This window comes from Cnephaeus nilssonii (assembly GCF_951640355.1).
Source record: "Cnephaeus nilssonii genome assembly, chromosome: 15".
Lineage (NCBI taxonomy): Eukaryota > Metazoa > Chordata > Mammalia > Chiroptera > Vespertilionidae > Cnephaeus > Cnephaeus nilssonii.
In genome coordinates, this window is record NC_137086.1 from 11,716,987 (window position 1) to 11,741,818 (window position 24,832).

Sequence of the window (24,832 nt, forward strand, 5' to 3'; positions counted from 1 at the left end):
TATTTTTAACGTAAGTCTTTTCAGTTTACTACTCGGTCACTTCGTCCCCTCCTGCCGGCAGGCAGGCCGTTGGCTAGCTTCCGAGAAAACGCTCGCGGCACCGCCCGCCCGGCGGGGGGTCAGCCCGCAAACGGCACTGGCCCAGGTACCGCGCGCCCCAGGAACCCCGCGCACTGGCCAATGACAGCGGGCTTTACTGGGCGGGTCGCCAGCTGTACCCGCGGCCAATAGGCGAGAGACTTCTTGTTTCCTGGCAGAGCGGGGTCCCGGCACCGCGGCGCTCGGGTTTTGTTTGGGTCCTGGGTGCCGGGGCCCGAGGTGGCGCCTCGCTAGCGGGAAAGGGAGCGGGATCGCCGGCCCAGAGAGAGGTGAGGGGCTGTGCGTGGAGTGCGGGCCCCGCCCGCCCCGGCGCCGCCCCCTTCCGAGCCCCTCCAGCCCCGAGCGCCTCTGGAATCCCACCCCGCCCCTCAGCCCGGGCTCCCGGCCCCACCCCCACCCCACCCCCACCCGGCGGCCTCACCTCTGCCTCCTTTCCCAGCCCCCGCCCGCCCTCTACTGGAGTCTGTCGGGCCCCCTGCCTGCCTCCAGCCCCACCCCGCCCAGGGCAGTCCCGGTCCTTCAGGGTCCAGGGTGGTGAAGCCACCCCCCGCCCCCAAATGGCTCTCTACCGGCCACTTTTTTAGGGGTACTGACAACACCCATTATTCACCCTCAACTACCAGAGTAGGCTGTTCGGGGCTCCCGGGCTTGCAGGGCTGAGGAGGGTGGAAACAGAGCCGTGCCCTACTTGGAGTTGAGCTGCAGCCTCTAGGTGAGCGAGTGGCTTCCGCCCCGTGCCCTTTGGCTTGGCAAAGGCCACACGTCCCTGGTTTTCTGCCACGATCGGCGAAGGGGAATGACAAAAAGGAAGAGCCGGCCCTTGCAGGGCTCGGTGGGGCCCCGGGAGAATGCCTGGTCAGTCCTTGCGAGGACAGAGGAGTGGAGGCAGGAAGCCGCCCACGGAAACTTAGAAACTTTGTTCTCTCCACTCTGCTGGCGAGTGGGGGCTGATCTAGGCCCATCTTGCAAGATGGCCATGTGCTGCCGCGGGTGTATCTTGGCTAGGTTTGGGCGGTCCGGCCTCTCTGATGATATTCTCTAATCTTTGGGCTGCAGAGAAGCTTAGAGTTTAGTATTTCGTAGTATTTCTCAACCTAGGTAAGCCGTTGAGTATTTCCTTTTGGATTAGCCCACCTGCAGTAAAATGGAGTCCCTTTAGGTCAGTTCTAACCCTTGGTGTGAGGACAGAAGGCTGCCTTTTCTGACAGGGAGGAAGCCTCTTACTTCGTAGGGCACTCCTTAAGAGTAGGGCTCATTTATCTGGAGGTACCCCCCCAAAAAAAAAAAATGTTTTCATTTTCCTCGCTCTCTCTAACCCAGCCCCCCTCTTTCTTCAGCTCTCAGGGCCAGAGTGGAGCAGGAGGATGCTTCCCCAGCCCCGCCATGGAGCTGCGCTGTGGGGGACTGCTGTTCAGTTCTCGATTTGACTCCGGAAACCTAGCCCATGTGGAGAAAGTGGAGTCTGTGTCTAGTGATGCGGAGGGAGTGTTAGGGGGCGCATTACCCCCCACCAGCAGCACTGCCTCTTCCCCTGACTATGAGTTCAACGTGTGGACCCGACCAGACTGTGCTGAAACAGAATATGAGAATGGGAACAGGTAAGAGGAAACCAATGGAGGGTGGAAGAAAGAAACGAGAGGGATGCCCCTGTCCCCAAGCCCGTGCTCGTGCTCCGTTAGCCCTTTGACTTGCAGTTCATACCAGCACACTACCCTTCCTTCTCTCCCTACCCCTCCTTCCTCCCTCCCGCCTCCTTCCTGCTCTCCCACCTTCCCCTCTCCAGCCCCCTCTCTATAATGACCAGCCTCTCCCACTCTGGCCTTCAGGTCATGGTTTTACTTCAGCGTCCGGGGAGGATCCCCAGGGAAACTCATCAAGATCAATGTCATGAACATGAACAAGCAAAGCAAGCTGTATTCCCAGGGCATGGCCCCCTTTGTGCGCACACTGCCCAGCCGGCCACGCTGGGAACGCATCCGAGACCGGCCTACCTTTGAGGTAAGTTTATCACGAGGCGGAAAGAGAGACCTGGATGCTGAAAGCAGAGGAGGGAAAGGAGGAGGAGGTACCCTTGGCACTGAGCGCTCGGCAGCAGGACACCGGGTCTTGGTACCTGCTTTCCCTGCAGTGCCGGCAGGAGTCCCAGAGAAGCCCCTGCCTCCCGGAGCCCCAGAGAAGCTGGTTGTCATCTGGAAAGTCTCCGCGGGGCTTTCTGAGTGTGTGTGTTGGTGAATGTGATGGGAGGGAAGTTGGTAAATGTGATGAGGGGGTGAGGTCAGCCCCTGGTGACTCCGCGAGGGTCTTGGTTCTGACAGCCGTGGCATGTTGCCCCTCCTCTTCCTCTGCTCCTCAGATGACAGAGACGCAGTTTGTGCTATCCTTTGTTCACCGTTTCCTGGAGGGCCGTGGGGCCACCACCTTCTTCGCCTTCTGCTACCCCTTCTCCTACAGTGACTGCCAGGATTTGCTAAACCAGCTAGACCAGCGCTTTCTGGAGAACCACCCTACCCATAGCAGGTGCCAGCCCCATTCTTACTCCTGCCACACAGTCCTGGACCGCACAGCACCTCTGCTCCCTCTGGGACTTGCCCTAAGACCCTGAACCAAAACGTCATCGGTTCTTTTCTCGGTACAGAATGTGGGATTTGGGGCACCTTTGACAAATATATTACTGTGTAACCTTGATCTCAGCATACCTCCACCTACACTCCACTCACCCCCCTGTGCAGTTCAAGCCCTTAATACCCCAGCTCCCATCAGTTATCCAGGATTTAGTCAGCACACCTTTTTTTTCTGTCCCAACAGAGGGCAGCTCTTTGTCAATGCAAAATAATCTATCCTAGGGAGCCATAAACTGGGGAAAAAACAAGTTCATCCTGTCCTGTACTCTGCATTCTGGCAATGCAGACCCGCCCAAATCCTCAGCCCCCTGAAACACTAGGAGGGACTGTAAGATCCCCAAGGCAGGGTGAAGTACCAGGTCCTACAAATCCTGGGCTCCTGTCAAGGCCCACCTCTTGCTAGGACTTTAGGGACTTCTAATGGCTTAATGATTTGTATCCCTACAGCCCTCTGGATACCATCTATTACCACCGGGAGATCCTTTGCTATTCTCTGGATGGACTTCGTGTAGATCTGCTAACGATCAGTTCCTACCATGGGCTTGAAGAAGATCGAGAGCCCCGTCTAGAGCAGCTATTTCCTGATATCAGCACCCCCCGACCATTCCGTTTCACAGGCAAGAGGGTGAGTGGGAATAGTATAAAGACAAGACCCTGACCATTCCTAGTGCAGGCACTAAGAGCTTACAGTCACGTTATCACTGGGCATCTTCATCACAGGCTCAGCCTGCATTCTGAGGCAAGGGCAACAGCTCCCACTCCACCTATAGACTCAGCAGCTGGAAATCCAGTGGCTCTTCATTCCTGCCTCATCCCCTTCCCCACAGCGCCCCCTAAGTACTGCTCCAGTCCAACTATAGTGTAACTGACCTAATGGCTGCTCTCTTCTCCGTGTCAGATATTCTTCTTGAGCAGTAGGGTACACCCTGGAGAGACTCCATCTAGCTTTGTCTTCAATGGCTTTTTGGACTTCATCCTTCGACCTGATGATCCCCGGGCCCAAACCCTACGTCGCCTCTTTGTCTTTAAGCTGATTCCCATGTTGAACCCCGATGGTGTGGTCCGGGGCCACTACCGGTAAGAAGCCTCCCCCTCATGCCCTACAGCTCAGTGAAACACTATTAGCCTCTCATCTACCTCTTCCTGTATTCCCCACCCTCTTGCACCCTAATAAGGGTAAGCCCATCTAATCGTCCAGTGACCTGAGAAGGAATGGGATCCCATCTCCTAGCATTCTCTGGAAGGAGCAGAGCTAGAATAACTGCAAGTCCACCTGGGAACTATCCTTAGGTGTCTGCAGGAGTGACAGCAGATTAAGGAGAGCGCCTATCCCCAGTTCTTTCTTTCCTGATGCAACTTCAGCCTCTCCTTTTACAAGTCAGTCTCCCATAGTCTCTTTTCATCTACTCTAGTGTCTGCCTTGCTGGTCCAGCCCTCTGGACCCTGCTTCAGCCCTTGTTTTCCTACAGCACAGACTCGCGTGGAGTGAACCTGAACCGTCAGTACCTGAAGCCCGATGCAGTCCTGCACCCGGCCATCTACGGGGCTAAAGCTGTGCTTCTCTACCACCATGTGCACTCCCGTCTGAACTCCCAGAGTCCCTCTGCACAACAGCACAGTCCTCGTCTTCATCCTGATGCCCCGCTTTCTGACCTTGAGAAAGCCAACAATCTCCAAATTGAAGCTCACCTTGGGCCCTTGTGTGATGGGGATAACCCTGAGCCCTGGATACAGACTGAGCTTGCAGAACAGAAGGCCAGCGGTGTGTGGATTATGCCACCACAGTCCACGGAGGCTGAGGAGCCAGCCCCCGACACCATCCCCCCCAAAGAGAGTGGTGTGGCTTACTATGTGGACCTGCACGGACATGCTTCCAAAAGGGGCTGCTTCATGTATGGAAACAGCTTTAGTGACGAGACCACCCAGGTAGGAATCCACAGAATGTCATGTGAGTGTGGGAGGTGTTGCAGGGTTAGGACATAAAGGTTGGGCCAACAGAGGGAAGATGACCTTCTGTCAGGTCAGGAAAGCCTGTGGCTGCAAATGGTGGACTACCACCCTAGCCGGTTTGGCTCAGTAGATAGAGCATCGGCCTGCGGACTGAAGGGTCCTGGGTTGGATTCCAGTCAAGGGCACATGCTCAGGTTGCCCACTTAATCCCCATTAGGGGGTGTGCAGGAGGCAGCCGATCAATGATTCTCATCATTGATGTTTTTCTCTCTCTCCCTCTCCCTCTCTGAAATCAATAAAAATATATTATACACACACACACACACACACACACACACAAAGTAGACTACTTCTGAGGGTGGACTACAGCTTCAAAAGGCCAAGAAGGAATGACACTGGGGCCTGTTACATCATGACCCTAAAAGAGGGTCAAACTGTTGGCATCACAGTCTTTTCTAGAATTGGGGAAACCAGGGGGAAAGGAAAATTTTGCATTATTGAAGAGCAGAATCTAAGAGCTTAAAAAGGTAGAACTGCACCTTTCCAACAGCTGGAAATAATGTCAAACGTTCCGTGAGAATTCAAGAAACGCTGTCTGATGGTTGTGAAGGTATCTTAGTCACATGGCCCCATGCTTGCATGTCTTCCTTGCCCTCAAGCTTTCTTTCTGTCTCTGAGTTGCCTTTTCCTCCCCAAACAGGTGGAAAATATGCTTTATCCAAAGCTCATCTCCTTGAACTCAGCCCACTTCGACTTCCAGGGCTGCAATTTCTCAGAGAAGAACATGTATGCCCGGGACCGCAGAGATGGCCAGTCTAAGGAGGGAAGCGGCCGGGTTGCAATCTACAAAGCCTCAGGGATCATCCACAGGTTGGGTGGAAACCGGGATACGGTAGATGAGATAGCTTCCCTAAAGAAAGCAATACTCGGGGTTTGCAGGGCAGGGGGCGGCCCAAGTCTTCTGAAAAGGCAAGCTCACAATTAGCATTATTGGCTTTAGTCTGGGAGTCTACCTTTTTGGGACTTCTTGTGTATGTGATATAGTGCCGAGGTCTGTTGCTGGTGGCTAGGAATTAGGACTTTCTATTTGTGTCCATTTTCCCCCCAAGTGATTACCTTCTTAGACTACTAGGCTGTCCCCCATAGTTCTGTCCTGATTCTGTCCAGGCAGGACACTGATGAAGGTCTCTGTGTCTTAGCTACACACTTGAATGCAACTACAACACTGGACGCTCAGTAAACAGCATCCCTGCCGCTTGCCATGACAACGGGCGTGCCAGTCCCCCACCCCCGCCGGCTTTCCCCTCCAGATACACTGTGGAGTTGTTTGAGCAGGTATGAATACAGGGATAAGTGGGAGACAGGAGAACCTCAAAGTCTGGGAAGGCCTTCTCTCCTGCTGCCTGACTCTCAGCTCCTCTGATGAGAGGCTCACCACTGGCTCTTTTCCTCAGTTAATAGGAGCAGGCCTCTGACTGTAATAGTGTTGAGAGGATGGATAGGCTCTATTTCTGACCTCACCACCACAGAATCCCCTCGCACATCTAAGTCAGATTCTTTGCCTCTGAGCCTGTCTTCCTTATATTGGGTTAGTTCACCCCTGGGCTAAAAGCCCGTGTGCTGTGGTCTTGATGATCCCTGGTGTCCTAGGGCACAAGAGGGGTAGGAAGGGCTGTTGGTTATGGAAGAGAAACCCTTCCTGGTGCCAGCCAGAAAGCACACCTGCCCCAACTCGTGATGGATGAGGGCCCCAAATGAACAACAGTTTAGGGAGCAGCTCTAAATACACTATCAATAAACAGCCTAGGCACAAAGTTTGGAGTCCCCATTGAACAAATCTGAGGTCTGGCTTCCCCTTCCTCTGTGCTGTGCACCCCACCCCAACACAACAGCCTTGGTTGGAAGACCAAGACACTGAGCCAAACGACTCCCCCACAGGTGGGACGAGCTATGGCCATTGCAGCTCTGGACATGGCCGAATGCAATCCATGGCCCCGGATTGTGCTGTCCGAGCACAGCAGCCTCACGAACCTCCGGGCCTGGATGCTAAAACACGTGCGTAGCATTCGAGGCCCGAGCAGCACTATGAACATGAGTGTCAACAAGAAGAGAGGCTCTCGAACTCTACCCAAAACTAACAAGTAAGACCAGCAGGGTGGAAGGGAGAGAGTGTGAGTGAAATAGTGCTCTCGAGCGAGGAATTCCCAGGCGTCTATGTTCCTTTCCTACTTCTAAAAGGACCACACGGTCAATATTTTCAGGGATAATTAAAATGAGTAACATCAGCTCATTTTTCGAGAATGGGTCCTCTTCCTTTTTACCTGGAGCTACATGCTTCCTAGGTATTGGGAATCAGAGCCCTGCACAAAGTCAAATATAATTGGGGTGGGGGCAGGGCTCAGCTTCCAGTGGTTGTAACTGGTTGAGGGGTCCAAAGGCCAGCACCAAGGCAATGAGGAATTCACACGGGTTTAAGATGCCCAGGAATGGCCCTTCTGGCTCCTGATGTATTTTCTGCAGGAGCATGTGTGTGAACAAGGGCACTAGGCCTTCTGAGATCAGCTGAGATGCCCCGGTCAGCAAAAGAATTCCTCCCTTTCCCTGTGAATGAGTCCCTATGTGTTTTCACCCCAGAGGTGAAGTTTTACTGAGCATCGACCATGGGGAAAGACTTGGGACACAACCTCCTGAATCACGGTTGACTGGCATCTGCTTCTTTGCAGTGGATTGCCTGTCTCCTGCTCTGAAAATACCTTGAGCCGCGCGCGAAGTTTTAGCACTGGCACAAGTGCTGGCGGTAGCCTCAGCAGCCAACAAAACTCTCCACAGATGAAGACCTCCCCCAGCTTTCCTTTTCATGGCAGTCGGTCTGCAGGGCTGCCGGGCCTGGGCTCTAGCACCCAAAAGGTCAGCCACCGGGTGCTGGCCCCCGTGAGAGGTAAGCTAGTCTGGGAGCCCCTGCAACAGGTGTTTAGTTGTTTGGGGCACTGTTGGGGGAAGTGAGAGCTTGAAGATAATACACTTGGACTGGGACCAAGGAAGTGAACCAATAAAATTAGTTTATAGCAGAATTTGCAGCCTCTCCTGTGACCTTGGTGTTCCCTGCGGCATGAGCTCCACGCGGTATTGTGTGGCAGAGGTGGTGTCCCGGGGGGCTGAGCTTCAGCACATGTTGGGAGGCAGAGGAGTGTGTGAGGATGAAACGCTGGCTGAAGCAAGGCCGTACAGACATGGAGCCTCCACTTCAAGGACAGTGTCAAGCTGCCTTGGAGGCGGTATAAGGAAATGCCCTCACAATCCAAATTGCAGCACTGAAATGATGAAGAATCCTATCCAAGGTCCTATGAGCTGAAATTATTCCTGGCTTCAGAGCCTATTCAGAAAGTTATCAGAAGGATTCTAACGTTTCCAAAGAAAAAAGGACTGCAGACAGATTCTGTTGTAGGCTTACCAAGCAGCAGTCTAGCCCCTTCCAGCAGTGGTCACAATTGCTTAGCTTTGCCTCAGTACCCGCAGTTTGGCCTGATGAGACCAGATTCTGGGTCAAAACATACACCAGAAGCAGAAGGGCCTTGAGGGAAAAAGAAGAGGAAAGTCCTGTGGAGCCATTTCTGGGGCGTGGCCAGGCTGTGGTAGGGAGACTGTTGCAGTGCCACTTCTGGAAGTACACGAAACCACAGGTATATTGTATGTGGCTTCTGGGCTACAGAAGTCTTGCCAGAGGATGGAGGCTTGTAAGCTGGAACTGAGAGCTTTGCTGGTCTCCAAGCCACACTCAGCCTAGTTAGCATTTCCCTGCTATTCAGCTTGCATCAAAGCTTTGGGCAGACCAGAAACATGCACGGGGTCACTGCCGTGGGCATCTGACTGCCCTAGTTAGAGTGGCCGGAGGAGAGCAATGGGCCTTCCCAGCTTTGGCAGTACCGTGTTCGATCCCAGGCATGCAGCATCGTTACCTCTGCTTATAGTCCAAGTCCCATTCTTTGAGATTCTATCTTCATTGAAAAGGGCACTTTTGTATACTGTGTTTGAATGGGAGTATTAAAGTAATAAAATGCCTTATATTTAAATAACATTAAACAGTGAACAAAACAGTATCACATAGATTTCATTTAACACTCATGAGGTCCATGCGGGATGGATGGCGTTTCTATTTTTCTGATGAGGAAACTAAGGCTGTTTAAGGGTGACTTATCCAAAATTGCACAGCTATTTAGTGGCAGTTATTCACATGTTTTTTCATGCCCCAGTATACTTGAGTTTCCCATCTTTCTTCTAATTTCTTTTCCTCTTAACTCATAGTTCGTAGGAAGGAATATCAGCATTATAAATTCTCCTTCCCTTTCTACAGAAGGGAAATAGTAAAGAGCCTATTCTAGGTCCTCACTGGAGGATTCTTGGCAGTTTCAGACATCCTCCCTGACCCCTCCCAATGCAGAGTGCTGTATTGAACTCCTTGAGTGAGGGACAAGAACTGCGTTTCTCAGTCAGTACAAAGTAATTTTCAGTTGGCTGATTTGAAACTTAATAGGGACACAGGACAGTAAACACAACATAAAAGCGCACACACATTATAAACATACAGGGAACTTGGGGAGCTACTGTCATAGGTAAACAAGAGGGTAATTAGCCAAAGAATGTTTAGTTGAGAAGTGGTTTTGAAGAATGGGTGTTTGTGTATGGTTTGACAAAAACATTCCAGAGATGAGAATGATAGCCAGACCAGGGCTGCTGCGTAGAGAGGACAAAAAGCAAGTGTACTAGCTGGCTCCAAGGACCAAACCTTTTACCATGGGAGTCAGGTGAAGAAGAAGGTCTTGAAAACAAAGATTATGTGTTAATGAGACATATGTGCTGCTTCTGAGAATAGTGGGAATAAAAGACTTAGGTTAAGAGAGCTGTCTGAACTGTGTATATCGGCAGGGCAGGGGACGTGGGTCCTTGGAGTGGGTTATGCATGAGAAGACTAGCGCCTGTACCAGGGTCTAGAGAATAAGAAACAGAGTGGTAGGCCTCAGTGATGGTGGGGGAGAGCTTCAGGGCTACAAGCTAAAGAAAAGATCATGGTGACACAGACATTGTTGGAAGAAAAGGTGATGAGTTTATATAAATGGAGATGTCCTGCAGGCAGAAAAAGGGCCAAAGTGTAGAAAAGGTGACATCAGGGTCAGATCTAGGAGTCACCCACATACAGGCGCAGGTAAAACCAAGTGAGACGCTGTTCCCCCAGGTGAATGAGCTTAGAAGCAGAGAGAACTGGTTTGTGTAAAGAGACATCCCAGGGACTTGAGTAAATATTTGTAAGAACTACGAAACTATGTCTACAGTAAAGGGGTCAAGAAGAGGGTTGCTAATAACAAACCAGGAATACTATGAGTAGCTGAAAGGTCAGATCCCAGGAATCCGGCCTCCTATGTTCTCTTGGGCATTTACTGGTGCTGCAGTTTTTGCTGCTTCATCTCTTAAAGTCCCTGATGTGACCCGAGGATGGTAGACTGGCCCTGTCTTGGGACAGGGACCTGTGATACAGACATACTTGGTCTTCCGAAACAGGAAGAACACGACCCCGTATCTCTGAGATCTAAGTATAAAGCAGCTATACTTTCCGAACCCAAAAAATGGGACTGTGATTTGACAGAGATTTTTTTCACTTATGTAGTTATTTATAAGAAAACTAGAGGCCCGGTGCACGAAATTCGTGCACGGGGGCGGGGTGTGTCCCTCAGCCCAGCCTGCACCCTCTCCAATCTGGGACCCCTCGAGGGATGTCCGACTGCCCGTTTAGGCCCGATCCTACCGGGATCGGGCCTAAACGGGCAGTTGGACATCCCTCTCACAATCCAGGACTGCTGGCTCCCTAACCACTCCCTAATCACCCCCTAACCACTCCCATGCCAGCCTGATTGATGTCTAACTGCTCCCCAGCCAGCCTGTTTGCCCCCAACTTCCCTCCTCTGCCAGCCTGGTCACCCCTAACTGCCCTCCCCTGCAGGGTTGATCGCCCCCAACTTCCCTCCCCTGCTGGCCTAATCGCCCACAACTGCCCTCCCTTGCAGGCCTGGTCCCTCCCAACTGCCCTCCCCTGCTGGCCATCTTGTGGCAGCCATCTTGTGTCCACATGGGGGCATCTATCTTTGACCACATGGGGGCAGCCATCTTGTGTGTTGGAGTGATGGTCAATTTGCATATTACTCTTTTATTAGATCAGATTTCCTCTAATGTATAAAAATCATATCACACTTAACTATACATTTAATTGGTGACTATCCCTTATTGGCTAGAACAAAACATGAGATTGGGCTATCCAGGAAATTTCAGAAAAGATCCAGGCAGCCCAGTCAGAAGCTTAAGGCAGAGGTTCAGGAAACTAGTCTGGCAGATTCTGTCTTCAGGGATGACATTTTAGAAGGCTAACAAGTAACCAGCTTGGGTTTATCAGGAGTGTTCCCGGGGCAGGAGGTCAGAAGAGCCTCTGAGTAAACCTTCACTCCCAACGCCCTTGACCACAGTGCCAGGATCTTCTGCACCTCCTTGTCCCCCGGCTGCCAAAGAGGCCATGAGCACCGCCTTCCCAGACCAGGCTCAGAAGCGCAGACAGCATTAGTAGCAGCTGCTGCAGAGGAGGCAGGAGGTCATGGGAATATCTAATACAATGGTAGAGTGAAGAAAGTCAAAAGTCTACGAGATACTGGTGTAAAAGCGGACGCAACAGAGGCCAAAGGAAGGCCAGGGAGAGGGTGGAGAGGCAAACCAGCTTCTGTTGGTTACATACTGACAAAAACGGCAAGGACGGGAGGCCAGTGAGGTGCCCAGGCCACACAACAGAAGGCAAATGCTCTCAGGGTCAGGCCAGGGTCTCCTTACATTGTGCCTCACTCGCTTCATATTGGTCCTGGCCCTGGATTCAAGCAATAGTCTCAATACCTGAAACATACGCCCTGCCCTCCAGCCTATCCAGTAGGACACTGGGGTAAAGGACAAGGGACTTGCATTTTTTTACATCTTCAGCTCCTGTCCTCCACCACCGGCCTCATTCCTCCCAGCTCTGACGCTTAACCTGAGGTTACTAGAACCCTTTCCTGGCCTCTGATCCATGGTTCAGCTGACAGGCAGCTTTTGGTAGAGAAGCTAAAGTCTAATAGTGAGTGGAGGTTCCTTTGTGAAGTGAGTCAAAGGACACAAGAAGAATGCCTCTAGCACTATCACTACCTTTACTTTTTCTACTGCAAACAAGTTTCCTGTTAAAACTTACTTGATGGCAGGAAATGTCTCATAACATATCTATTTATCCCTTATCACCCAGCACCTACCTGGCCCTTATTAAACAATCAACACATATTTGCTGAACAAATAAAAGGAGCTTTAGAATATCCATCCTAATTCATACAACGGTGAGGTCAGTCTAGCTCTTCCTCTCAGACCTTTGCCCCAGGACTATCCTGCCACTGCCAGAATGGAACTTATAGCAGATGACCATAAAACATCATCTCACACCTCTAGAAGCAGAGCTGACTGCTATCACTCCTGCACTCAGCCTTAAGCTGCCATTTCTATACCTCAGAACCAAGAAATAATAGAATTGGGGCTCTTCCCTTTAATTCTTGTCTCAATGGGGGCTGAGAAGGCCAAAGGCCCAACATGAGAAAGTGCTGTGCACTCACACTGCCAGATTTACAGCAGGGCTGGCTGGACCTTAAGAGTCTTAGTGACGAGTTGAAATGCTGTCTCTAAATGCCTTACACTTTCCTGATCAGCCTTCTCCCCTAAACCAGACCTTGTCTTCTATCCTGAAACTCTCCTTCAGGGCAGGATTCCTGCGTGTATCCTTAGTATCTTTCCCATGTTCCCTACATGTCACATGACATTTTTTTACATCATTTGCCTATTTTGCTTCATACCTCCTTGACTATCATGCAGTTCCTTACTAGAACCTACAAATGTCCCAAAGGCTGTCGCCCACTCTTGCTTGTTTTCTCTCATCCTTTCTTGGGGTGGGTAGGGCTTCATCCCTTAATATATTTTCAACATGCATCTGTGTATGGAGGTTCCTCAGACCATCTAGAACCCGGCTCTTTCCCCTTCTACCAAGTTCGTTATTTCTGCCTACTGTGCACGGTCACTTGGAGATCATAGCGACATCCCTGTTTTAACCAAAGAATTACCCAGGTCTGGACTCCACTGCATTTCTGTTGCAGGTTACCTGACTGGCATTGAGTCTCTGACTTTTGTCTTGTTGGCATTGCTGTACCAACTCTTCCTAGCTCCCTAAGTTCTGGTTGTTTCTGACTCTTGGCTGCAGTCTTAGCCTCTAATTGGTACCCAGCATACATAGTATTAGAGAAGGTCCCTACCCTCAAGGGACTCAAGTTCTAATTAGAATATCGGCAAACATTTATTGAGTTCTTGGTATGTGCCAGATACTATTTTAAGTCCTTTATATGTAGTAAATTATTTAATTAGGGAGAAACCATAAATAATTACTAGCCACATGAATAAAGGACAATGAAGAGAACAATTAATTCTACCAGTAATGGTCAAGGAGGTCTCACAGAGGTGACATTTGAGATGGGACTCATAAGATATCCAAGGTTTCCCTAGGCAACAGACATTTTAGAAGAACCGCACAGCTAGGAGCCCCAGGGGTTGTAGCAGAGGATGTGAAGGAACAAGTCAGTCAGCATCCTTCTGAGGATGAGTAAATCCGAATCAGTGGGCAGGGCTTTAAATGCTGTGTACAAAGGTTTAGACTCTGTCCTTTAAAAGACCTTCAGTATCTCCCCCTTCTCTGAGCCAAAATGATTTTTGATCAAGTCTGTGTTTTAGAATAACAATTCCTGGCATCTGCATAAAGAATGGATTGTAAAAAGGAAGGAAGGGGGCCAGTGGAGAATATTTTTCAAAAGCCTGAATGAGCTCTAAAGACCTGTATCTGGACACTGGCAATAGCAAGGGAGAATAAAGAAATTCAAATGAAGGTAGAGGTAGAATTGTCCAGATTTGGTTAAACACAAATATAAATGTGTGGGAAGAGTTGAAAGATGAAACAAGGTTTCTAGCAAGATCTTCCCGAAGATAGGGAGAACAAAAGAAAGGGTGGGAGAAAATGGATTTTGTTTGGGATTTTGCCAGGTAGAAAGATGTCCAGTGGACAGTTAGAACTGCAGCTCAGGGGAAAAGGGCTAGAGGGGGATTTGGGAATATAAAATATGCTGAGCAAGAGAGGACCAAGGATAGAATGGTGGGGAACACCACAATTTAAGGGGCAGGAAGATTAGTTGAAGAGCAGTTAGAGGTAAGAGGAGAACCTAGGAAAGCTGTTTAGAAGCCAAGCTCAATAATTCCTTTGCCAAAAGAATGAGCTTGTGGGTAAGCTGGTTAGCCAGAGAAGTGAGGATGAGGGCTGGCTGAGAACTGGATACTGGAATAAGTATTAGAGGACTTTCTACTCATCTTAGGTTTCTTCAGACAAGGGACGCTGGTGTGGCAAGTCTGAAAACGGTCATCTTCTGACAAGGAGAGCCAGTGGGGTGGTGATGAGTGCCTCACTTACTTGCCCCCTCTGCTTGTGTCCCTTCCACTCAGAGCCCCGAAGCCAGGACAGGAGACGGCGGCAGCAGCCACTCACCTATCGCCTTACTTCAAGCAGCCTGGCCTCATCCCCAACTCCTGCCAGTTCTAGCCCAGCCTCCTCACGCAACATGGGCCCCTGCCTACTGCCCAGCTCACTCAGCATATCAGGTCTGTACCGCACTGCCAGCCTCCTTCCTTCCTCACCACGCAGGGTGAAGACCCTCCTAAGGAAATCCCTGCAGCTCCGTTGCCACCGGACCTGGACCTCCTTTTTTTTGTTAATTCTCATTCGAGAATATTTTTCCATTGATTTTTAGGGAGAGTGGAAGAGAGAGGGAAAGACAGAAACATCAATGTGATTGGTTGCCTCCTGCATGAGCCCTGACCGGAGAGGAGCCTGCAACCAAGGTACATGCCCTTGATCGGAATCGAACCTGGGACCTTTTGGTCCTGCAGGCCAATGTTTTATCCACTGGGCCAAACCAGCTAGGGCTGTACCTCCTCCTCCTTTTTTTTTCCTTCTTAAATATATTTTTATTGATTTTAGAGAGGAAGGGAAAGGGAGAGAGACATAGAAATATCAATGATGAGAGAGAATCACTGATCAGCTGCCTCCTGCACACCCCCTACTGGGGATTGAGCCCGCAACCCAGGCATGTGCCCTTGACCGGAATCGAACCTGGGACCCTTCAGTCCGCAGGCTGGTGCTCTATCCACTGAGCCAAACCGGCTAGGTCTGGACCTCCTTCTTTTTTTTTTGTTAAATATATTTTATTGATTTTTTAAAGAGAGGGAGAGAGAGAGAGCCAGAAACATCGATCAGCTGCCTCCTACACACCCCCTACTGGGGATTGAGCCTGCAACCCAGGCATGTGCCCTTGACCGGAATCGAACCCGGGACCCCCCAGTCCGCAGGCTGACGCTCTATCCACTGAGCCAAACCGGCTTTGGCTGGACCTCCTTCTTGACTTGATGTGGTATAGGCCTCTCTAGATCAGGGACATCAGTTATCGCCCAGATTATCCTAAACCCCAAACACCCATGCCCTTGTACAGGAAGCTGGAATTTAATGAATGTCTTTGTATAATAAAATAGTAGTTACCATTTATTGAGTATTTACTGTGTGGCAGGCACTGCTGTAAACTCATGATCTCATTTAATCCTCACTTTTACAGTTGAGGAGCATGACTTTTCCTACCTGCTACTTATTGAAGCTCCCTGACTCCAGGAGCTGGGCAACATTAGACAAAACTGCAGAATGAGCCAAAACCGGTTTGGCTCAGTGGATAGAGCGTCGGCCTGCGGACTCAAGGGTCCCGGGTTCGATTCCGGTCAAGGGCATGTACCTTGGTTGCGGGCACATCCCCAGTAGGGGGTGTGCAGGAGGCAGCTGATCGATGTTTCTCTCTCATCGATGTTTCTAACTCTGTATCCCTCTCTCTTCCTCTCTGTAAAAAATCAATAAAATATATTTAAATAAAAAGAAAAACAAAAGAAAACCCTGCAGAATGAAAAAAAGGATAGGCCTGCCATCACCACAAATGTGTGACCTTATCGAGCACACAGAACCTTGGCCATCTGTTCTCTGTTATAGCCCAGCTGTATAAAGGACTGGGTAGGAATGATTTCTAAGACTCCAGTCCAGCATCTTATACCTCCCTCAGAGCCTGCTTCTCCTCATCTGTTAACTCTCTCCACTGGGTAGTCCTCAACCCACCAGTCTTGGGTACTGCTGACTTGATCCTTAAATGCTCACACATTTGATTGGAACAGGCTCTAAGGTCTATAAATTCAGACTAACTCAAGCTCTGATTTGCGGCTCCACCCCTGAACAAGACTAGTGTATGCCAAGCTTCTTAACCAAGGGCAACCACCTCACCACCTCTGCACGTGTGGCAATGTCTGAGACCTTTTGGGTTGTTACAAATGGGGAGGGGCAGGAAGAGGAACGCCATCTAATGGGTAGAGGCCAGGGATGCTGCTAAACATCCTACAATGGCACAAAGAATTATCCAGCCCAAAATGTCAAAACTGCCAATATTGAGAAACCCTGATCTAACGGAAGTTCCCTCTTCTCCATGGCCCCTACCCTGATATGTTTCTTTTGTTCTCAGGGAGCAACTGCTCACTCCTGTCCTCAGGGGACAAGCCAGAGGCTGTCATGGTGATTGGGAAAGGTCTACTAGGAACTGGACCTCGGATCCCCTGTATCAGGACCCGATTACAGGTAAGATTTTTGTGTCTTCCCCAGTCCCCAGCATAACAACTATGGCAGAACCCAACAAGCAGCTGTTCATCTGGGCAGTAGGAGGGGAAATGCCCAGCACTGCTTTACCTCTCCCCCAACCATTTAAGAGCTGTTCTGGTGTCTGAGTGCCTGTCTGTCCAGTGTCCCATCCCCTTCAAGCCAGGTCTCTTGCTTGCTTTCAACCCCATGTCCCTGCCGGATATACCCCAACCTCAGCCTGCTAGCTTTGGCTTTGTCTGCCCCTGCCCTTAGTTTCTCCTCTCTTTCTGCCCAGACCTGCCCGAGGAGAGTTCCCGCCAGGAGGGGTCCCGGATTCCCCAGGTAACACATCTGAATGCTGCTCCTAGGAACAGCTGTGCCACCAACTCCAATTCAGTCCAGACCCCCATGCTAGGTTGGCTAAAGCTGGGTATAGGCAGAAGGTGAATGGATGGGTGAAACGTAAGCTGGTCTGGCAGGGGCTGAGGCACAGAAGGCTCTGAGAAAGATCTACCAATCCTCCAATAGCTTTCTACACAGTACTTGTCTTTGGTACAAATCTTGGCCGTGATATAGCCATGGAGGTTAAATGGTGGATCCTTTTGCCTCCCCTAGTTAAATATGACTCAGAGTATATAGGTATAGACTGAACCTGAGTTCTCTATTACCCTCTCAGCTAGGGACAGTGCCCAGGAAATAAAGGTCCTAGTACCTGTGTTGACTGCTAAACTACAGCATTACTCATGGGAACTCTAGAAGCACAAATATTCACGGAAGAACCCAGCTTCTTAGCCCACCCCCTGTCCACAGGCTAGGCCCAGGTTGGGCTGGGGCTCACCGCCGACTTGCAGAGGGATGAGAGGCTCTTCGGGCCCCACATCCCCTATCCTCTGGACCAGGGAGAGCAGTGAGCCGAAGCCGGGACCCCGCTCTGCACCAGGGTGAGCAGATTGTCCCTCACCCCACTTCTTGTTTCTACCCGCTCATTCCCAATTCTGCCATTCAGGATCATTTTCTTCCTTCCCGAATCCTTGACCCCCCAAAAGATTAAATGTACTTTCATTAGGAATCTAGTACCTGTTTTCTTCCCCCATCATGGCCTCAGTCTTCACTCCAGTGAATAAGAAAACAACTGTTAGGGTCTAAGGCAGTGATGGCGAACCTATGACACGCGTGTCAGCACTGACACGCATAGCCATTTCTGATGACACATGGCCGCTGAGGCGGCCGCATGCCGAGGATGAAACATTTGCTGCTCCTGAGGATGAAACATTTGCGAAATAATGTTTTTTCCTCAAAGTGACACACTACCCGAGTTATGCTCAGTTTTTTGGCGAAGTTTGACACACCAAGCTCAAAAGGTTGCCCATCACTGGTCTAAGGTCTAGGAGCTGGCAGGTTCCAGCATCAGACCACTGTGCAATACTCAATACTGTGCCTATCCTTGCCCATCCCACCTCTCTCACCTCTCACTCCTGGCTAACAGACCAGAAGCGGGGCCCACTTTTCACAACCCTGATTCCTCTCTTTTCTGTTGCAGGCTGCCTCAGGCCGCGCCTCCACGGCCCCACTCTGCCCCTGCCATTTCTCCTATTTCCTGTAGTCTATCTGACTCCCAGTCTCGGACTTGTTACAGCGGGGGGCCCTTGGGCCAGCCTGAGGTTTGTCTTGTCCCTAAATCTCCCCCACTCACTGTTTCTCCCCGGGTCTGATGCCTTGACCTTCATGCCCAGGATATAGCCACAAGATGGGGAACACTGTGAGAAATGTGCTAGTCCCCTGCCTCAGCTGCTGATTCCATGTGACAACTAGAACTCCTTGAGGCATCACAGAGCATCACCTTGAGACAGGACAAAGCAGGGAATGTGTCACCCCTTCCCTCCCTCCACAGCACAAGATTTTGGGACCACAAAAAAAATCTATATTTTTATATCGGGGGGAGGGAGTAGAAAAGAAAGCAGCCCCTATACTGGGCCCTACTCAGTGGCAGCTTCTTGTTCCATAGGGTTAAAGAAGACTTTGAGGAAATAAAAGTTGTTTGGAAAAATCCAGGTGTAGTTGCTTTATATGCTGTGATGGGTAGAAGGGATGAAGTGAAGTGTGAAGGCCCCTCACACCCTCCATCTTGTCTCAGACTATGTCCTGGAACCCTAGAAAAGAGGGGAAAGACCTGAGGTAAGGAAAATGCAGAGTTTTACTCTGGAGAAGTCCTCCGGGAATCAACTCCCATCCACCCTCTCTCCCCTTTACATTGTGACCCACAGGAAAGGTTGGTTTCCAAGCCCTTCAGCGCCGCCCCCCCCCCCCTTTCTTCTCTATGACTTGGGTCTATAGCCGCTAACCCCTAATCAGTGTCTCTTGCCCCAAACATGGAAATAGAATTCTATATCTTTACAATCCCTCACTCACAAAAAAAATCTGCCTAAATAAGTCTAAATAATCTTGGGAAAGTGAGGACTGTTTAAGTGAAGAAGAGCTCAAATCCTCATTCGTGGATGGCATCCTCAGTACCCTAATCCCTACCTGTGTCAGGGCCACCTTGTACCCATACCCCCAACTTGGGCATCTGGGGACTCGGAAACCCACCCCAGGGAACAGTTTAGGGGGGAGGGAGGGAAAAGGCACTCTTCTCTGTGCGGAACTGTAGCATGCTTGGCCCCACACTTTCTGATTTGAAGTTTCGAACCCTGCAGGCCCTGGCGCGGCCTCGCCCATCCGGGGGCTGGGGGCTGGGGGCTACAGCCCCAGACGGTTACCTGGGGCGGAGAAAGCGCCACTTTCATTCCTGCTTCTTGGGATTGTTGACGGCCACGTAGTGATAGAGAACGACTAGCAGAAAGAGCGACACGCCCAGCATGTTGGCGAAGATGGCGAGCTGCACGTCGGTAATCATCCTGCGGAGAAGAGACGGGCTGAGCCTGCGGCCGGCACTCTCCCTGCCCAGGCCAGGGCCCGTCCTCGCCCCCCGGGTCGCCTGCGCGCCCCTCACCTGACCAGCTGCGCTCGGTTCCGTCGCGGTCTGCGCACTAGCTCCAGGTAGGAGACCTGAGCCGGAAGTTTGTTGCGCCAGCTCAGTTCCAGGACAGGCACTTCCGGTCGGGTCGGTCTCTCTAGCCCCGCCGTCTCGCCTGCTCCCCACCGCGCGCTCGCAAGGGGCGTGGTCTGGGGTGGGGCTGCCGCGGGGTGGCGCGCGTCAGGCCAGCGCGGCGCAGCTGGGCGCAGCTGGTGGCAGCTGGCGCGGCGGGGGACGTGTTTGACAGCGCTGTGGCCGCCTCCCCGGAGCCGCGGGGTGCTAGGGCGAGGGTGCGGCAGCGGGGCTGGGCGGGAGGCTTGGCCTGACCTTAGACTCTGACACCCCTTCCTGTCCCGACCCCCCACGATGCTGCGCACCCGTTCCCGGCCCGGCCCGGCCCAGCCAGGTGCTTCCTTTGGGCCCTGCCCTCGGGATCCCCTCCCTGGCCCGGGTGGTGGGGTGAGGGATGAGAGGCGGTGCCGAATGGAGACAGGGCTGGGGCAACTGGGTGCTCCTCTCCTCGGAGCCAGCCTTTCCGCCCCATATCCTACCCGTAGAACGAGCCTGCCTGCGATCTGACCAGTGCCTCCCTTACCCTGGCCCCCTCCCACCCCCCATCCCCCCCGAGGTAGGCGTCGGAAATAGGGCGGACCCTCCCTAAACCTAAACCCAAACCGTGGGACTTAGGCCAAGTGGGAAATCACCCCCCGGATGTGAGGGAGGGGGGAGGGGAGGAATGGCTGGGATAAGCAAGAGGGGCCGTGGGTTCCGAGCAGAGTAGGGTCACGGAGGAGAAAGAAGAAAGATGACTGGGGGTAGATGTCCGGGGGTCTGGTGAGGGGAGAAGCCCTCTCAGGCTCTATAACCCTCTGCCCAGCCAGAAACTACTCCACCCTCACCCCTTGCTTTCCCTTCCCTCGGCTTCACCATAAAAGGGAACGGCACTGAGCCAGGCTGGGGCGGGGGGCTGGGCTGGAGCTGACAGGGGTAATGGAAGCCAGTTGCTTTGCGGTAGAGGGGGGCCCGGGCTCAGGGGACGCTTCTGCTTCTGAGCCAAAGAAAACTACAGGAGTTCCTACGGGGCCGGAACAGCTGGGTGCGGGGACCAACTCGCCGCCTGTGTGCACAGTGAGCTAGTGTGCACTCGCCCAGAGTGGCTTTCCCTGCCTGGGACCATCACCAGCTTGTCCTCCCTGCTCTGGTCCAGTAACTCCTGAGCTCAGTCTCTGCCTTTCGTAGCCGAGCTCCTCTGGCCTCCCCGCTCACCCCAGCCCTCACCCAGTATTGCCCAGAAGTTTCCTATTTAGAATCCCGAGCCCATGTACCCTCCACATAACCTTGAACCCCCAGAATGTATATCCTCAAAGGGCCAGTCTGTTCCCAGCTCTGCTCTGGGAGAACGAGGGTCTAGGTCTTAAAGGATTACACACATTAGGCTTCATGTCTCCTGGAAATCTGAAGCAGATTCAAGTCCAAGCAGATCTTAGAACTGCTATTGGAACAGAACTGGATCCTGGAAAGCAGACTGTCCAGACTGCAGTGACATGAGGTGCTTCAGGGTTTCAAGACTGTCCTGAGACCCGCGGAGCCAGGTGCAGTTTCCCGGGCGGTCAGAGCGGAAGGGTGCCTCCAAGATCGTTTTACAAAGAAGGAAACTGAGGCCCAGAAGGCGATCGATTTGACCAAGGTTCTACGACCGGTTAGAGACAGTGTCACCTGATTCTCTTTCCTCTAGTCCAGTGAGCCCAGAGCCACTGGTTTATTTGGTATCAGTAGGTTGTCCTGGGTCAGGGACAAGAGGAAAAGGATTTATGTTAGAGCCATCCAGAAATGTCCTTCACCTCCCACAACTTCCTGTGCCTAGGTCACTGAGACTTTATCAGCCTTGGATGGGTCACTTGGCCTGGTGCCTGGAGGAACTGAAACAAAAATGGTCTCCAGGACAAAACTAGACCCAGCTAAGAGCGAATGAAGCTTGAAAACAGCTTGGGTAGAAGAGTATGTGGGAAACGGGACAGACACAGCCTCATCCTGTGAAGACTTGGAGGAGGGAGAGGATCTGGAGGGGGCACGTGTGCAGCTTCATCTTGGTGATTAGTGTGACATTTTCCAGGAAAAGACGAGTTTAGAATTAGACTCAGGAGAAAAAATATCAACAAGACCTGGGAGAAGGCGACTGAACCCTGAGTCCAGGGGGGTTGGTTCCTAAAGTACTGCACCTGAAAGAGGGTTGGAAGGGGAAGGAAATGTATGCATTTGAGGAGGAGGAGACTTTTGCTCAAGAGTCCCCACAAGTTTGAATTCCCATCTGGGTTTGCATGACTCAAGGCCTAATTCATATTATCCCCCCCTCTCTCCCCCCTCTCAATATTTATCTTCTGACAGAGGCTTAGACATAAAATGTTCCTTACTACTACTGGTGTCCCCTGGCCTGGCCCTGGGCCCGAGCCCGGCGCTCAGTTAGTGATGGTTGACTGAATGAGTTGTCTCGTAGAGCCAAGACTGCCCATCGGCACTAGACCCTTGGAAATTCCCCATCTCGGAGAGGTTATAAAATAGATACTGCCCTAGTGCCCCAGGCACTCAGCCTAGTTGACCTCAAGAATTCCAATTGCTTTGGAAATTTGTGGCTATTTGCCAATACCACCACCGCAGCCACCACTGCGTTCTCCCTCCTCTTAGGCTCCACTACCGCCTCTTGCCCAACACCTCGGGCCTCCCAGTGAACCCGGAGCCACTGATTTACTTGATGTTTCACCAACATCCATGTCAGCCCCTAGGTCTCGGCCCCTAATTATAGGACTAAATGATACGTAACACTGCAATTGTATTTCAAAGCCAACATTTCTGACTTGACACACTTAAAATATAACCGGTTTTTAAACTTAAGGGGGCAGGCAAAGGGATGGGTGACACCTGGGCGGTGGCAAGATGGCCTCCCGAGGGAGAGAAGAGGGGACAAGAACAGAGAAATAAAGGCCACAGCAGTAGCCAGGACAACCCAGAGAGGAAGTGGGTTGGCTTCCTGCCAGAGCCAGGGCCTAGAACTGAGGCTGAGACCAGGGACGAAGCTGCAACCTTCCACCGGCAGCAACTTTGAAATCGGGGTCTCCGCCCGACTCCTCTAAGGGCAGCCACAGACTCCCGTGTCTGTGGGTTCCAGTGCTTGCTTTCACCATCCGGTCTTGTTGTTGCATTGCTCCCCACCCTCAGGATCCCCTTCCGGTGCAGAGGACCTCAGGCAGATCCTTCAGTCACACTGGAGATGTGGTAGCATCCTCGTGGGGCTTCCAATCATTGCCCTGCGAATGGTTCCCAGAATCAAGACCCACAACTTAAATCCTCTCCTGGACGTTTATTTCTATTGAGATGTGTTACTCTCATCTTAAACTCAGCACAGGCCTACCTCGGAGATACTGCGGGTTCGGTTCCTGACCACCACAATAAAGTGAATATTGCAATAAAGCGAGTCGTAATGCTTTTGCTGGTGACGGAAGTACATTTGTAAAAATGTGTAACATTTTCTATTTGTAAAAAAAAAAAAAAAAGCAACATCTGTGAAGCCTAATAAAGCGAAAGGCCTGTGTGTTTGAATGAAGGTCATCTTTCTTTCCTCCAAACCTGCTCCTCTTCTCAGCCTACCCGCCCTGGTGGAACCCTGGCATCTTCGCTGGTGTCTCCCTTCCTCGGCTCCCCTGGTACCCAGGCCGTCGCCACGCCGGCACAGCCTTCTCCTTCAGGTCTGCACCACTCTGCAGTGCAGCGTTTGGAAGGGACCTTAGACAACAGACCCCCAGCGGAGTCCCGGGACTTGCTCAAAGTGATAACACACTTAGAGGAGGCGCTGGAACCAGCATCCTCGTGCCCTCACACCCTGCCCACTGTTCTCGCTGAGGTCTTCGCTCTGCGTGTGTACTGATCCCCTCCTAGAAATCGTGCAATCCAGGCCCTTCGCCAGTCATCTGAGTCTCACCCTGATTTTCCCACACTCAACTTCTCTGACTTTCTATGCTACTTCTTGACACAAATAAAAGCTAGCGGGGCATTTGCCACATGCCAGGCAGTATTCTAAACTCTATGCGTGTTAACCCGCACAGGCCTAGGAAGGAGGCACTATTATTACTCCCGGGTTGTAGATGGGGAAGCTGAGGAAGACCACATTTCCCAACCTGAAACCTCTCTGTCTCTTTTCTGACTCCCCAGCAGCCGCTGTCTTTCCGCTCCTCTTACCCGGAACAGCCTCCTCCATTTGCCTGGCCTCCCGGGCACTCTGTCTGTCCCGCTTTATGTTAGTTTCTGTTTTGGAGCTTGCGTCCCATTCCTCAATAGCCCCAGCTGCTCCTTCCTGAGTCATACAGACATGCCTTTGCACCTGGGCGCCTCCACAGCGTTCAGCACACAGCGCTCTCCTAGTCCTTCCGCTCAGCCCTCCCCAGTGTCCCTCCACACAGGGACCTGGTCCAGAACACAGCACTGAGGGCCAGGTGGTGGAGAGGGGCCCGCTGACAGATCCGAACAGCTCAGGAGGCGCTGCCTGTCGGGTCAGGCTGACGCTGAGTCCTATGAGTCCCCAGCCTTCTACAGAGGCTATCCGACTTGCCTCCATGCTAGGGAGTGACTTCCTTTACTATGTAGTAGGGCTCAATTTATCTACCTCCCTCCCCTCCCCTACTTACGTCCTGACCCTCACCAAGACTAGTCTGGGGCCCATATTCATTTGGCCTTTTTAGAATGAGAGTCTCCTCTGGCTCAAGGTCTCCATGCTGGACAAGCTTGCTCCCCCATTTACAGACTCGTTTCTTCCTCTTCCGGCTTCTCTGAATTTCCCCGCCTGCCTCGGTGGAGTCCTTTTCCTTTTCCCTGGCCCAGTAGCCCTCTCTCCTATTCTCCTTTTTTCTGCCAAGTCACTACTAGGTATTTAGATTTTAATCTCAGCTCTGCTCTTGACTTGCTGTGTTACCTTGGACAAGTTACTTTCCCTCTCTGAGCCTCAATTTTCACATCCATAAAAGGAGGGAGCTGGACTGGGTGGTGAGTGATATTCTGCTGAGCCTCCAAGCTCTTCTCTCTTTGCAGTCCTCCCCTCTTCCTCTCACCTTTGGTACTCCCCACTCCCCCCCCCACCGCCCCCCTGCTGTCAGGTCTCTTCTCCCAGGAGAGGCCTGCCCTCGCCCAGGGGAGCTGTGGCTTCAGCTCCTGTTCCCCAGCTGAGCGGCCAGCCCTGGGCCTCCTCCCCAGCCCTGGCCCCGGCTCCACTCCATGTGGCCCGTCTGAGAGGCTGGCTCCAAGCCCGGCGGCAACTCCACATTTCTGTTTTTCCTCTTTTCCCCCCTCTTTCCCGGAGTTAACTAG

General features: G+C 51.8%; 2 protein-coding genes across 5 annotated transcripts; one reads left to right on the forward strand and one right to left on the reverse strand.

The window, feature by feature from the left end:
• Positions 1 to 259: 259 nt before the first annotated feature.
• Positions 260 to 18,253, forward strand: AGBL5 (AGBL carboxypeptidase 5). 4 transcript variants are annotated; one of them, XM_079791674.1, is made up of 15 exons: positions 1,434 to 1,697; positions 1,926 to 2,097; positions 2,453 to 2,616; positions 3,168 to 3,345; positions 3,619 to 3,797; positions 4,190 to 4,646; positions 5,371 to 5,540; positions 5,870 to 6,005; positions 6,609 to 6,811; positions 7,394 to 7,608; positions 14,253 to 14,408; positions 16,355 to 16,467; positions 16,763 to 16,809; positions 17,278 to 17,408; positions 18,008 to 18,146. In XM_079791674.1, exons 1-14 carry the CDS (start codon positions 1,483 to 1,485, stop codon positions 17,324 to 17,326), a joined length of 2,454 nt encoding a protein of 817 aa, XP_079647800.1. In that variant the 5' UTR covers positions 1,434 to 1,482; the 3' UTR covers positions 17,327 to 17,408; positions 18,008 to 18,146. The 4 variants fall into 4 exon arrangements, with proteins under 4 accessions (XP_079647801.1, XP_079647800.1, XP_079647799.1 ...); XM_079791673.1 differs by lacking the exon at positions 16,763 to 16,809 and having other exon boundaries at positions 18,008 to 18,253; XM_079791676.1 differs by lacking the exon at positions 16,763 to 16,809 and having other exon boundaries at positions 1,443 to 1,697; positions 14,253 to 14,412; positions 16,359 to 16,467; positions 18,008 to 18,253.
• A 127-nt stretch (positions 18,254 to 18,380) lies between these two features.
• On the reverse strand, positions 18,381 to 19,561 carry OST4 (oligosaccharyltransferase complex subunit 4, non-catalytic). Its single transcript, XM_079791677.1, has 3 exons — positions 19,457 to 19,561; positions 19,224 to 19,361; positions 18,381 to 18,617 (listed from the first exon to the last, which is right to left on the reverse strand). The coding sequence occupies exon 2, from the start codon at positions 19,358 to 19,360 to the stop codon at positions 19,247 to 19,249; it is 114 nt and encodes a 37-aa protein (XP_079647803.1). The 5' UTR covers position 19,361; positions 19,457 to 19,561; the 3' UTR covers positions 18,381 to 18,617; positions 19,224 to 19,246.
• Positions 19,562 to 24,832: the final 5,271 nt, after the last annotated feature.